This window comes from Alligator sinensis, unplaced genomic scaffold, assembly GCF_000455745.1.
Source record: "Alligator sinensis unplaced genomic scaffold, ASM45574v1 scaffold550_1, whole genome shotgun sequence".
Lineage (NCBI taxonomy): Eukaryota > Metazoa > Chordata > Crocodylia > Alligatoridae > Alligator > Alligator sinensis.
Genome location: NW_005841980.1, coordinates 2,619,343 through 2,633,493, shown reverse-complemented (window position 1 = coordinate 2,633,493; position 14,151 = coordinate 2,619,343). Strand labels below are relative to the sequence as shown.

Here is a 14,151-nt window from a genome sequence, read left to right as displayed (position 1 = left end):
GGAGTGCCTGCACCAGGTGCCAGGGTGGGTGTCAGACCCTTGCTCTCTTCCCTTCCTTATGTCTGCAGCTCTCGGAGGCTTTCATCCGGGCAGGGCCCCCTTGAAAGCTGCTTGCACGTGTTGAGGAAGCCGGTGCGCTCATGCTTTCTCCTTTGCAAGCAGTGCCCCTACCTCTCCTCCCCCCATCTTCATTCTGGGAGAGAAGAATAAGCAAATCCCATGTGGCCAATTAATACAGCTGGAGCTGCTAACCTCCCTTCCTGGCGCAGCTGCTGAGAGCAGCTACCTGCTCTTGCGCCTGGGAGCCGGAGGGGGAAGCACAACAGGCTGGAGAGGGCCATCCCAGCGGAGCAGGGAGGAAGCGGGAGCACGTGGCTAAGGGTGGCACTGGGGGAGGTTTCCCTTGGCACGGGGCTGCGGGGAATACGGTCGATGCTGCCAGCGGCGAGTGGGAGGAGGTGACTGGCGTTCTCCAGGGGGTCTACACGGCGCAGCCTTGCAGAGGGGCCTGCGTGAGCTCTCCACCTTGGGGGACGTGGGCTGGGGCAGTGCTCGAGCAGCACCGTGCATCCTGCAGCTGAACGCGGTGCCCGCGGTATAGTCGTAGCCTCTGCATCCTCTGGCAGCCGCTCGGGCATGACTGGGGCACGGGGCAGACCCGTGTCCCTGCAGTGCCGGCAGGGAGGGGTGTGGGCGGCTGATACTCATCCCAGCTCGGTGCCAGGCTCCTGCCCACATTTTCCGCCACGGCTCCTCTCCCTGGCTCCGCTTCCCAGATGACCTTTTGGGAGCGCTTTCTTTTTCCCAGCACTGAACTTCTGACTCATCGCCTGGCCTTGCTGAGAACCACAGCCCCCAAGCTTGGGAAGCCTGTGGGATGAGAAAACCCTTTCATTCCCTTTTTTAAAAGTGTTTTCCCTTTTCCCCAGCAAGCTGTTGCGTGCCAGTTAAATCGGGGTGGAAAGCGGGCACTCACCAGGCCCTGAATTGTTGCTGCCTGTGTCTGTGCCCGGTTGCCTCCACCCTGGGGAAACGGGGCAGGGAGACTTTCATGCATCTTCTGGCCTGGGATGGGGTGGAGCGAGCGCCAATCCGGCTTGGGGTGAGTCCTTGAAGCTGCTGCTGGGTGGAAGCTGCTTGTGTCTTATCCCCTCGGCTTATTTCCTTGTCTTTGGTAGCGGCACGGTTGCACAAAGCAGCTCGATTTATGCGGGAGCCTGAGCAGGTTGCGAGATGCGCGGCAGGCTACTTTTTTGCTTTATAAAAAAAGAAATTAAATTCCCCGTAGGATCGGGTCTGGTTGCTGCACGCCTGGACGCGAGATCCCCGCTCCTCCCTGCCCCGCGAAGCTGCCTTTGACCACGGCATGGCAAATCTGCCCCTTCCCCTCCCCCTGCCACCTTCGATGATGAGCTTGAGCAAAGCAGAGCTATTCCCCTCGGAGAGCGGCTGGCCCAGATTGGAGACAAAGCACAAATGAGTTTGGAGCTGCCGTTAATGTTTCATGATGACTGGCACGCTGGGGCTGGCTGGGAGAGCGAGGGGGGAGGGTGCCAAGCCGGTTTGACGGTGATGCTGTTTGTCAGGGCCTCGGATTAAAGTGGCCGCGTGGAGTCCCGTGGTGAGCGGCCGGCTGGCAGGGCTGGGCCCGGGGCCGCACGGGGTCTGCCCCACCCTGCCTGGTGCACACATGTGAGCTGTGCTTCCCTTCTCCCCTTTCTTTAATCCAACTTTCCGGTGCTTTGGTCTTGCACAGTCAGGAGCAGTGCATGCTGCTTGCAGAGCCCCTCGCTCTGGGCTTGAAGCTGCAAAGACGGGAGATCCCCTGTGCCGTGATCTGCGCCGGCGGGACTGGTTAAACCTACTGGCTTGGCCACAAACCTGGGCATTGCAAGGGGCTGGGCATGCCAGGGCCGTGGGAGAGAGCAGAGGTGCTATTGAAGGGGGCTGATGGGCTCTTTCTGTCTGGTGGGGATATGGGGCGTGCTACCTGGAGGATGAAGTTCCTCATCATCAGAGCAGCAGTTTCGATCCACGTAGTCAGTGGGACTGTGTTACGGCTCCCTGCAAACCTCCCCCTGCCTGGGAAATGATGTTGCTGTGGTTTCAGGTCCTGATAGGACACTTCTCGTTTTTCAATGCACAACTGAGCCTTGTTTTAAAGGGCCCCCAGTTTGGGGTTTTTTATGAGGCTCGTGTCTCAGGGTGTTTTGAAGGCACCGGGTGCTGGCTGCAGCCCAGGCTGGGGATGGGGACTGGGATGTGGCAGTGCCATTGCTGGGACTTGAGCCTGGAGGGTCTTGCCCCTCTGCTTGGGGTCAGAGCAATGCATATCTGGGGTCAGGAAGGGATTTTCCCCCCTGGTCAGATTGGTAAGGACAGAGGGGGGTTTGCTTTCCTCTGCAACGGGGGGCATGGCCCTCTACCGGGGTCTCTTAAGTGTATATTAACAGCCTTTCATAGAAGCAGGACATTGATTGCTGCGGTCCCCCGGCTTTCCCTGTGTCAGGGTTGGGTGTGATGTGTGGTGTTGTGTCAGGATTGACGGTGTTGGTTTACTTAGAGGTTAGGCTACTGATTTGTCTGGGATGGTTTGGACAGGGCGCAGGTAGGGGTTGGACTACATGTGCCTTCCGGAGCGCCCTTCCAGCCCCGCTTCTCCACGATCGGAGATCCCGCCGCTGCGCTGCACCCCCCACCAGCTGTGGCCTAGGCTGTATTTGCCACCAAATTTCCGTTTAAAAAAAAAAAAAAGGTCTTTCTCCTCCTTGCTGCAGCCTCAGACCCATGCATGCAGAAACCGCCGGTGTCCCAAGCACTTCCACGTGCAATGCATAAAACAACTAGAAGGAGATTTCCAGGCCGTTACTCTCTCGCTTTGGCTGTCACTTGTACAGAACGAGGGGCGATGGCCGAGTTGTGTTCCTCTCGGGTGGACGGTGATGGGCAGGCCGTGGGCGCTGGTGGCAAAATGTCCACAGGCTTCTTCCCCCCTGCTAAAAAGGAGTTGAGAACTGTTTGGATAGCAGGAGGTAGTGGCAATGGTTGTGAGGCCGAGCAACGGGTGCTTTTCCCAAGTCTCTGAGACCTCGGGGCGTATCCGATGCCCTGAGTTCATGCACAGTGGGCTGACTCCTTGTGTGCCGACCCACTCGTGCCAGGTGATGCCTTCCCGTATTCTTCTTAGTAGCAGGCAGGGGCAGCCGGGATGAGTCCTTGTCCCCCAGGGCTTGGCATGCACTTGGCAAACCCTTCTACTGCCAGCGTAGCTCCAGGCTGGCGGTTGAATGTGGACAGGGCTAGAGTCAAAAGCCTCTGGGCCTTGTTTGCACCATGCCCGCCCGGGGAAGCGCTGCCCAGGGTTCGCATGGGCACAGCACGGCACTCCCAGGCCGGGAGCAGGCAGGGAGGTGGAGTGGAGCCGCCTGCCTCCCTGGGGTCCGGCACACACCTGCTGCCGCTCCGTCCCCTGGGCGTCTCAGGCTGCGCCTGCCGGCTAGCGCTCTAGCAATGTGGCAGCCTTCTTCCCCGGGGAGGCACGCGGAGATCTCGCCACGGGCAGGAAATTAAAGAGTGAAGCCGCACGGCCTATATTTAGCGCCGGTCGAAGTTGGGTCCTGACAGCTCCGCTCCTGACCTTTCCCGCGTCTCTCTCGGGTTGTTTTACAAACTACGTCTCTGACAGCCGTCCTGCCGGCCTGGCACCTGCGTGTTGTATGGGAGCCCCAGAGCCTGAGCAGGGAAGAAGGCAGGGAGCTGCACGCGCCACGGGGAGGCCACAAGCTCAACGTGAGCTGCAGGCCCGGCAGGGAGAGGGGACAGGTCTGTGGCAAAGGAAAACGGGGCACGGGAGACCGGTTGGAAATGTCCTGCTGCCCCGTGCAACGGGACCTTGCTCCTGGGGTGGGTTCCCCCCCGTGGTGCCAGGTCCCTGGAAGCTCGTCAGCGAGCGAGGGTGACGAGAAGAGTGCGGCGGCCTCCTCTCCGTTTTGTGCAGCCGCCCCAGAGTGCTCGAGCTCGCCGCGCCGCTGACTCCATGTGGGGCTGCCTGTGAAAGCGCGGGGGGCGCGGGGCAGGCATGTGTGTGCATGGCACCCCAGTGTGTTTAACTGCGGGGGGGGTCTGCTCGTGACCCCAGTGTGTTTAACCAAGGGGCGTGTGTGTGTGTGTGTCACCCCAGTGTGTTTAACCAAAGGTGTGTATGTGCATGTGTGTGTGTGTGAGTAACCAAAGTCTGTGTGTGTGTGTGTGTGTGTGTGTGTGCACGCAGGCATGCTTGTGACCCCAGTGTGTTTAAACAAAGGGCACCTTTGTGTGTGTGCCACCCCAGTGTGTTTAACTGTGTGTGTGTGTGTGAGTGACCCCAAAGTGTTTGTGATCCTAGTGCGTTTAATCAGGTGTGTGTGTGTGTGTGTGTGTGTGTGTACGTGTGTGAGTAACCCCAGTGTGTTTAACCAAGAGTGTGTGCTTGTGATCCTGGTGTGTTAAACCAGAGGGGGGTGTGTGTGTGTGTGTCCCCATCTATGTGTGTGCTTGTGACCCCAATGTGTTTAACCAAATGGCGCATTTGTGTGTGTGCCACCCCAGTGTGTTTAACTGGGGGGGTGTGTGTGAGTGACCCTAGTGTGTTTAACCAGGGTGTGTGTGTGTGTGTCACCCCCGATGTGTTTAACCAAGGGGGGATTGTGTGCGTGTGTGTGTGTCCCTCCAGCGAGGAAGCCGCCGTGCTCGCGGCCGTGCGGGGCAGGAGCTGCGTGGCGAGCGCTCTGCAGAAGGGCGAGAGCGCGGCCCCGCCGGCCGCCCGTCTCCCCATCCCTGCCTGGCCGGCGATTAAAGTCGGATGCATAATCTCTTCCTGTCAGGACCCGTCTCCCTTTCTGCCTCTCCAGCATTGACATTAAATCTGGTGGCTGTCACTTCCCTGCCTGTAGCCATGGGAACTCTGATGTCACTCCCAAGGAAAGCTGATGGGGAAGGCAGCAAGAGGCTGGTTGGAGCATCAGCCATCTCTCTCTCTCTCTCTTTTTTTTTTTTTAAGGATGAAAGAAATAAGAAATCCAGGCGGAGCGTGGAGATAGGCTGCTTAATAAATTGCTCCATCTCGGCGCGGTCCCCGGAGACAACCCCCGATCCGGAGCGGCGGTGTCTGTCCGGAGCCCATCAAAGCAAAGTGCTGATGCTTGCTCTGCGCGTCGGGAGTCGGGGGGCGTCGTGGGGGACGTGTCTGATGAGCGCTTTGGAGATTAGCAGCGCTCGGTAGCCTCATTGTGCATCGGCAGAGGGATCGGCTGGGACGCGGAAACCCTCTCAGGTCGGCTGGCGGGAGCAGGGCCCGTCGGCGAGGAAATGAACCCCCGAGGTGCTTCTCTCGCCGCTCCCTGCGCACCCCAGCTCGGGGTTGGGAAGCACCCTAGGCTGGGGTGTCCGGCGTGGTTGCAGGCAGATGGGGTGGGGAGTGGGTGTAACGGCCTTGATGCACACCCGGGATGTTGGTGCCCACCTAGGAAGTATGGGCTAGGTGGTTACAGCCCACTGTCTTGGGCTAGGCAGGGACCTTGCTTTGGAGAAGCTGCCTGTGCATTCAGGGGTTACATGGGGCGGGGGCACAGCACTTCCTGGGTGGTTTGGGGGCCGCTCAGTCATGCGGGCACAGTGCTTTGCGATGCACGGATGGAGGGGCGACTGCACCGCGTGCAAGGCTGGCACCAGGAGCTTCGTGGCATGCTATCCAAGTCTGCCGAGGGCCCCGGGTGCTTAGCTGCGCACCTCCTGTGCCTCACCACCGTCGTGCGCGGGAATGCACACGGGGCCCTGCATTGCACCCCACCTCTCCCGGGCCCCAGGTGAGCCGTGGGCAGGGGGCCAGGCCGTGCGTTCGCTCCGATCCGCGGGGTGCAGGTGACCCGCACTCTTCGGGGATCGGATCTTGGCAGCTGCATCTCAGCCCACAGTCCTAACCCTGCCGCGGGGACTCTGCCGATGCCTCTGCTCTGCGGGGAAGTTTCTGTAGTCTCGTCTCTTCCTACCCAGGTTGCTTCCCTGCTGCACAAAGAATGGGTTGAAATACAGAGACGCGTTTCCTTTTCTTCCCCAAAGAGGAATAATTTGCAACGCGGCTGCACCGTGACGCGCTCCTACTTTGTGACCCGCCGTGTTTCCAAGTGCCCGGTCGCATTCCCATAGACTTTGGGGGATCCCCACGAAGACTCCTTTGCCAGCTCTGTGTTTCCCTAGCAACTCTGGCCCGTTTATCGACCCGCAACTCCTCCTGGCTCCCTTGAAAATGCCCTCTGTCACCCCGAGCCTGAAAATTCAACTCAGATGTTGTCTGGGCGCCTGGAGAGAGAGCAAAAAAGCAGGGCAAAGAAAGTTTGGGGGTGGGTGGAATTGGGTGAGACAGAGCGAGAAGCCAATGCAGTCCCTGCCGGCGTGCAGAGCCCGCCTTCTCCGAAACGGGGTCATGTCCCGCTGCATTTCCAACGCAGTTATCTGAAACCTCGCTCCGCGGATGGTATTAAATATCCCCGTGACGTGTAGGAGTGGAGGCTGCCCTGTGCAGCCAGACGGGTGGGGGGAAAGGAGCGGAGGGCGGAGAAGAAGATGGAAATAGGGACGGCTCTTTGGCCTGCATGCTTGTTAATGGGGCCGGGGGCGGAGGGGCAGCCCGGCATTAACGAGCCAGGGCCCTGCCCGGGGAATTTTTGTCACCAGCTTGCTCTGTTGCACTGTCAGGGCTGGGAGCGGGTGTTGCTGGTGGGTGGGAGAGACGGGGATGTGCTCGGGCTTCTGCGTGGATAGCCACGCCGGCTCGGGCTCCGTGCCGCTGCTGGTCCAGCCTCGGTTTTGGGGGCGTTGCGTGCAGGGAGGGGCCGATCCAGCAGCAGAGTGGGTAAGGAAAGCCCCGCTGGGGTCACGGGCGTGCCGGGCCGGGAAGCTCGAGGTGGGTGCAAGATGCCGGGAAGGGCCAAGCTCTGCTGTTGTTTGCACTGCCAAGTCGGGGGGGGGGTGCTCTGTGGGCAACTGGGAGCCCCCCAGGGCAGACACACGAGTCACGGGGGCTGGTGGTAGGACGTGGCCGTGCTCCCCGTGCTCCAGGTAAGGGCAGGAATGACAGGATTACGGTGTAATCCCTGCTCCCGGTCAGCCGGGAAAAGTTTAATCCCATTACTCCTCCTCCGGCTGAGCGTTTGAAAGTGGCCCCACGGCGCGGGAGGCCCCACAGGCCTCCAGGGCTGGCATCAAGCGGGCTGCCGTGCAGATGCCAGCCCCAGGGGACGGGGCGGGGTGTCTGACCCCGGCCCCAATTTATTGCCCCACCGGGGAGGGCATGGGCTGGTGTTGGGTCAAGCAACTCCGCGGAGCCTACTTGCAGCCCCCTGCCAAGCAAGGGACCGGCAGAGCATGGAGCTGGCTGCCACCAGGTTTGGGGGAAGCCGACAGCTTAGCCACGTTCCCAAAGGGGCTGGACACGTTCTTGGAGGAAAGGGGCATTGGCCGCTATGGGAGCGAGGGGCACGGGCACTGAATCCAAATGAAGACCTGGGCTCAACTCCTCTGTGTCTGGTGGGGCCGGAGGTGCCAGAGGACAAGGCTCACAGAAGAGAGACAGGTGCTCTCTGTTCCCCTCCCGTCGCCTCGCTCTATAGTTTCATAGTTGGATATTATAGATACCACTCAAATCCCACATAATACCGTGCTTGCTCCGGCTCTTTTTGGCAAGGACGAAGCTGCTGCTCCTGCACGTGCCCGGCTTTCGGCCCCGGAGCAACCCGCCTGGCACGGGCATCTTGCATGCGGTGTGGACGGGGCGTGCGGATGCCAGGAGAGCGAGGTTTCGAGCCCCAGCAGGGTCGTGTTCCCTGCCGGTGCAGCCCCCAACCCCAGAGCTGTGCAAGGAGCCAAAGGCTCCCTTCTTGGGGCATGGGACGCATCCTGAGGACCAGGGGATGAATGTTTCCTCCCACCGGCTGGGCTCGTGTGGGTCACGCAGCGCTCTGGTTGGGGCACAGCTGTCGAGGGACGGGAGGGAGCAGGGGGCTTAGCTCCATGGGAGCCCCCATGCAACCTTTCCATGCTGGGGACCGTGTGGGCAGAGGTTCCCGGGGCCCGTGGTGCCTCTTGCTGGGCTCTCACTGGGTGGAGCAGGTTTTGCAGGTCGCTGGGATCCCCAAAAGAGCCAGGCCTGAGCTGGACCTCCCAGGTGACCCCCCAGCTCTGTGTCCAGCTGGCTGGGTTGGACCGCCAGCCCTCCAACCCTCATTTTCTACGAGTCCAAGACTCTCATGTCTGTGATGTCCTGGCAGCTGGTTGGGAGGCTGTGCCTGGCATTCCCTCATTGCAGGGATGGGGAAACTGAGGCACGTGGGGGGTTGTGACTCATCCAGAGCCATGCAGTGAATCAGTGCAGGACCCGAGGCCAGGAGTTCCCTGGGTCTCCCCCTGGCCTGGCTTGCCCCGATCCCCGGCTGATGCCGCCTCGGCCCCACAGGCACGTGCGCCCTGCCCCTGGACGTCCCTGCTCCATGCCCAGCTCCACCGGAGCCGGCACGTGCATGGGCTGGGAAGGGGGCTCTGCCGCTGCATTAATGAAGGCTTTGGAGCTGTGCGCGCCGGTATTTATAGCACGTGGACGTGAGAGCGACCGCTGCCGCGGCTGCCTCCCCCCCTCCGGGGTTTCCAGGGGTGCGAGACGCGGCTCTTTCCAGGATCGCTGGCAATGCTTCCCTCTCTCTTTCTTTCTCTCCCTTGCACAGAGCATGCAGCGGGGACCTGCCCTTGGCGCCCGGGCATCCCCTGAGAGCGAGGCCTGAGGCCCTGGCCCGCGGGAGGAGGCGATGCCGAGGCCATGCCGTTTCTCCTTGGGACGGGGCCACTGAGCGGATCTGCCATGGTGACATGAACCGGGCAGGGAGCCAGACGAGCCGGGCGGCGGGGAGCTCCCACTCGCGTGCCCTGCCGGTGTGCTAAGCTCCTGCTCTGTCCTGAGAAGAGGGGCCGCGGAGCCAGGATGAGCGCCCTGGGGCGGCTGCGGCGGGGCGCGCGGCAGGTGTCCCCGCAGGGCGTGCTGCTGCTGCTCTTCGCCTTCTGCGTGCTCAGTGTGTTCATCTCGGCGTATTATTTGTACGGCTGGAAGCGGGGCCTGGAGCCCTCCGGGGACGTCCCGGGGCCGGACTGCGAGGAGCCCAAGGTCGCCCCCTCGCGCCTCCTCCCCCTGAAGCCACTTAAGGTGGCCGACTCGTCCCGCACGGACCCGCTGGTGCTGGTGTTCGTGGAGAGCCTGTACTCGCAGCTGGGCCAGGAGATCGTGGCCATCCTGGAGTCCAGCCGCTTCAAGTACCGGACAGAGATCGCCCCCGGGAAGGGGGACATGCCCACGCTGACGGACAAGGACCGGGGCCGCTTCGCCCTCATCGTCTACGAGAACATCCTCAAGTACGTCAACCTGGACGCCTGGAACCGCGAGCTCCTGGACAAGTACTGCGTGGAGTACGGCGTGGGCATCATCGGCTTCTTCAAGGTACCGGGGCAGGGGGAAGGAGCAGGGCTGGGGCATCTTGGGGTACGAGGTTTGGCCGTGGGGGGGTACTCTGAGTCTCCGGCCATCAGCCCAGCAGCTCACCGTCTGCTCCCTCTGCCGAGACCGGCTGCTTCTCCTACAGCTGGAAGCGATGTGTCTTGCCATGGAGGGTGTTGCCTCTGGGTTTGCTAAGCCAAGAGGATGGTAGCAGGTCTCCGGGGACTGTGTGGGGTCATCACATAAGTGCCTGGGGGTGTCCTTCTCCAGCCACCCTGGGACTGTCTCTGCAGGAGCTGTCCCCAGGGGTCTTGGAGGGACTTGTCTGACCCCAGCCCTTGCCCAGAGGCAGAGTCCCTTGCTCCTGAGCCCTCCCTGTGCCTGCAAAGCTTCCTTCCCCCAGTGAGGAAGAGCCTGTGGGCTGATTACTGCTCCCTGCAGTCGCTGTGGCTTGCTCGGGCGTGTCCCTCCAGCATGGCAAGGGTTAACCTTCTCTGGGTACAAGGGGGGAGGGGTTGCTGGGAATCTCGCACTGGGATGCACTGGGAAGGGCAGGGGTGTGAGCAGCCCTGGAGCCCTCTGCAGGAAGAGGACAGGATCCAGCCTCCGGCTTTGGGGGCCTGATCTGAGCGCAGGAACCCGTGGTGCCTGCTGCTTTCAGGAGACCCTGTGGACAGTGGAGGTGACAGGTGCCACCTCCTGTGGGAGCCTGGTTAGTCATGGCGGGTTCACACGGCACTGGTGACCTGTGGCATGCTGCGCCCCCTTCAACCCATCCTTCTCCTTCAGATCGTACCGCTGGGCCATCCTTCCCGGGGGTCCTACAGGCCGTGGGTATGGCCTGGGTCCAAGCCCCGTGGTGGCTCAGAGGAGCCTGAGGGGTTTGGGGGTAGGGGCGGGGAACCTGCAGTGCCACGCTGTCCGTCCCCACCGCAGGCCAACGAGAACAGCTTGCTGAGCGCCCAGCTCAAGGGCTTCCCCCTCTTCCTGCACTCCAACCTGGCGCTGAAGGACTGCAGCATCAACCCCAAATCCCCGCTGCTGTACATCACGCGGCCCAGCGAGGTGGAGAAGGGCGTGCTGCCCGGCGAGGACTGGACCGTCTTCCAGTCCAACCACTCCACCTACGAGCCCGTGCTGCTGGCCAAGACGCGCTCGGCCGAGTCTATCCCGCACATGAGCGTGGACGCCGCGCTCCACACCACCGTGGTGCAGGACCTGGGGCTGCACGACGGCATCCAGCGCGTCCTCTTTGGCAACAACCTCAGCTTCTGGCTGCATAAGTTGGTCTTCGTGGACGCCGTCTCCTTCCTCACTAGCAAGCGGCTTTCGCTGCCTCTCGACCGCTACATCCTGGTCGACATCGATGACATCTTCGTGGGCAAGGAAGGCACCCGCATGAAGGTGGAGGACGTCAAGGTACCGTGGGGTTCAGTCCTGGAGTGATGGGGGGAGGTCTCTGGTCCTGGGGGCTCACGGGTGCCCAGTGGGTTTAAAGGGAGGGCTGGGAGCATAGAGCCTGGCACTGGTTATTGAAGCCAGGACTGGAAGCATCTGGTCGTGGTCCTAATGCACTGTCCAGTCGGGCTCAGAGCAAAGGCAGGAGCGTTGCAGGTCTAGCCCAGGTGAGACGGCCGCATGGCCTCACCTGGGGTCCCGTGTCCAGCTTTGGGCCCAGATTTGAAGAAGAGTGTGGACAACTAGGGTTATTCGGTCCAGAGAAAAGTCTGAGGGGGGGGATTTGATCCCTGCCCTGCCCACTCACTCCCCCTCTGCCTGCCATGGGTCCCTGACTCGAGGCAGCCCCGAGCCAGTGCCCAGCATCCAGCACTGCTTGTTGGAGACTGTGCACGGCTTCATCTCCAGGGTTTTCTCCTGCGGAGAGGGAGGGAGGGAGTGGGTGGCCTCCCCTGGGCACTGCCGGTGGCAGAGCGGATGTGCCTGACACTGATGCACGGTCCCGCGGGACTTGCCGCCAGGGCTGGGAGCGTGTGGCTGTGCCGCGGCTGCACAGGTCTCCCGGTGCTCTGAGCTGGCGAGGCCCAGGACGTGGGTATGACCTGGGGGCTGTAGTGCTTGAGAAGCATCTGGAGCACCAAACTTTCCCTGCAGTGGCTGGGAGGGGACCTGGTTCCCGACTGGCCCCCCAACCATCTCTCTCCGTGCTGCAGGCTCTGTTTGACACCCAGAACGAGCTGCGCACCTACATCCCCAACTTCACCTTCAACCTGGGATACTCAGGGAAATTCTTCCACACAGGTGAGTGCAGTCCACGCACAAACCAGAGCCCTGCAAGGGTTAAACCCCCAGCTGCCCTCCTGTCCAGCTGGGAGGTCACGGTCTCTGCTGCGATGTCCTGGGGGGGAGGCAGTGATATGGAAAAGGGGATGTGTGCCCTCTCCTTCCAACGCTCCCTTTAAAACCTCCCTCGACCAGAGGAGAATAGCACAGGGCTGGGACCAGCCATGCCAGCTGGCCCAGGGGCACGTGGCTCTGGGTCCCATGCATGTCAGAGCCCTTTCCAAATGAAGGCCCATGGCATCATCCCCAGGGATGGGGAAGGGGTCACAGCTGGTGACAGGGCCCAGTCTGCTCTCATGTGCTGCGGCATGATGCCCGCTGGCCGTCCGTCGCCACCCATGCCCCGTTGGGGTCTGTCTCGTTGGATTCCCCAACGAGTGATGGGGAGCTCAAGTGTCCCGTTCTGCTCTGCTTTACCCATTGTCCCGGGTATTGCATGGCCGGTCGGCCGGCAGATAGACAGTCCATCGATGCATCTCGTACCAGAGGGGAACCCAGACATTGCCATGGCGGCCACGTCGAGTGGCTGAAGACACTGCTAGGCTCATCCTTAAGTCCTGATTCACCCAGCTCTCACAGGGGCATGGGGAGGGCTGTCTGGCTGCCCCATCGACCCGCCCCCTACACCTCAAGGGGCAGAGAGCAGGTGCCAGGCAGGCTAGGAGCAAGGCTGGCGACCTGAGTGCTGGGCTCAGGCGCCGGTCCTTCGGCGCTCCGGTGCCGGGGGAGGCGGCTGATGACGCTGCTGGCCGGCAGGCACGGACGCCGAGGACGAAGGCGACGACCTGCTCCTGTCCTACGTGAGGGAGTTCTGGTGGTTCCCCCACATGTGGAGCCACATGCAGCCCCACCTCTTCCACAACCAGTCGGTGCTGGCTGAGCAGATGGCCTTAAACAAGAAATTCGCTGTCGTGAGTAAGATGCCGTCCGCGGTCGCGTGCATGGGGGGGCTCGGTGGGAAGGGGCAGGGAAGATGCTCGCTGGGCTGAGTTCAGTGCCCAGATCCCCCGTGAGGGTCAGAGCCTGCCTTCCCCAGGGAGCTCGGAGCACGGGGACGAAAGGATGTCGGCATTGCCTGCCTTGCTTGCTCAGGGACACCTCTCCAAGGACCTCCTTGGCCACCCCCTGCTTTAGCACAGCCCCCAGCAACGTCCCACAAGTCCCATTAGCCAGCCAGGATGCTCTCCCTGCTCCCTGGGGCAGGGTGCCCAAGATGGACCCCTTCATCCTTCTCTGCCGGTGCCTCCATAGAGGATGAGACCCACCTGGGATTGCCTTCTGGCACTGGTGGGTAGCTGGGCGCAGATGCGTGGGTGCCCAGGCGGGCGCTCCGATGCTTGGCGTGACCCTCTGCTCACCAGAGCAATGGATGCCGTGTAAAAAGGAGACAGGCGCTAAATTGGGAAAAGGATTTTTGGCACCAGACAGCAAATCCCGCGGGTGTTTGTGAAACCAGGGGCTTGTCTACACACACGATTTACTCCACTTCAACCCGAGCTGCGGGGTTATATCTGTGCAACCCGGCCTGGGGGCCAGATATGATTGTATCAGCATGGTTTATCCCCGAGAACAACTACCCTGGGATTGCACCTTTTGTCCTGGGTATCACCGTGCCCCGGGCATGATTTGCGCTGGGTCAGTTCCAACCTACAAGATTTTGCTCAGAGACGGGTCGGGGCAGGCTACACAAGTCCTGTTGAGGAAAATTGTAGGAATAGCTAAGCTTTGGAGACAGCTCGGTTTGCAAGTTATACATTTTTGTTTCTTAAGTTAGAACTGTAGAACGGATCTTCTGAGGCCTCAAGGAGCAGTTATGCTGGCAGAAATGTTGCACGTGGCCAAGATGAGGCAAAGGGCTCGACTTCAAGAGCTTTAATTGGAGTTACTTGATTGCCTGTTAACTGGCAGTGTTGACCTGGGGTGTCTGGGAAGGGCCACAGGTAGGGATCAGTGAGTGGGGTGGGCAGAGCGGTGGTCCGGCAGCGCCCTGCAAAGCCTCCGAGCCCCTGCTGCCTGTGGCTGGAGGTGGGGGGAGGAGGAGACGATATGACATTGGTGATCAGATTAAGAAGCATCTGCCTTCAGTTGAATCAATTAACGAATCGATTGCTTGAATCAATTAATTAGTTGAATTAATTGGGTCGGTTAAAGACCGGGGGGAGGTGGCTTTCAAGTCGCCGGTGGCCCAGGCAGGAGCTTGCCATCGCTTTTGGGGAGGAGGGGGGGAGTGGGGCTAGGGGTGCTCATGCGGATGCAGTCACTGGAGCCCCTCATGGGTCCCTCCGCCGGCCTCCACGCCGTGTCTGCTGGAAAGCGGAGAAGTTCACAGGAAGAGC

General features: G+C 61.3%; 1 protein-coding gene across 1 annotated transcript in view; it reads left to right on the top strand.

Moving 5' to 3' along the window:
• The first annotated feature begins 6,324 nt into the window (after positions 1–6,324).
• Positions 6,325–14,151, top strand: part of NDST1 (N-deacetylase and N-sulfotransferase 1) — a 17,934-nt gene continuing 10,107 nt past the window's right edge. The window contains exons 1-5 of the mRNA XM_025200969.1: positions 6,325–6,889; positions 8,754–9,517; positions 10,451–10,933; positions 11,686–11,773; positions 12,572–12,726. Of these exons, the coding sequence (XP_025056754.1) occupies positions 9,008–9,517; positions 10,451–10,933; positions 11,686–11,773; positions 12,572–12,726 (1,236 nt within the window). The 5' untranslated portion in view covers positions 6,325–6,889; positions 8,754–9,007. The remainder of the gene's footprint in view (positions 6,890–8,753; positions 9,518–10,450; positions 10,934–11,685; positions 11,774–12,571; positions 12,727–14,151) is intronic.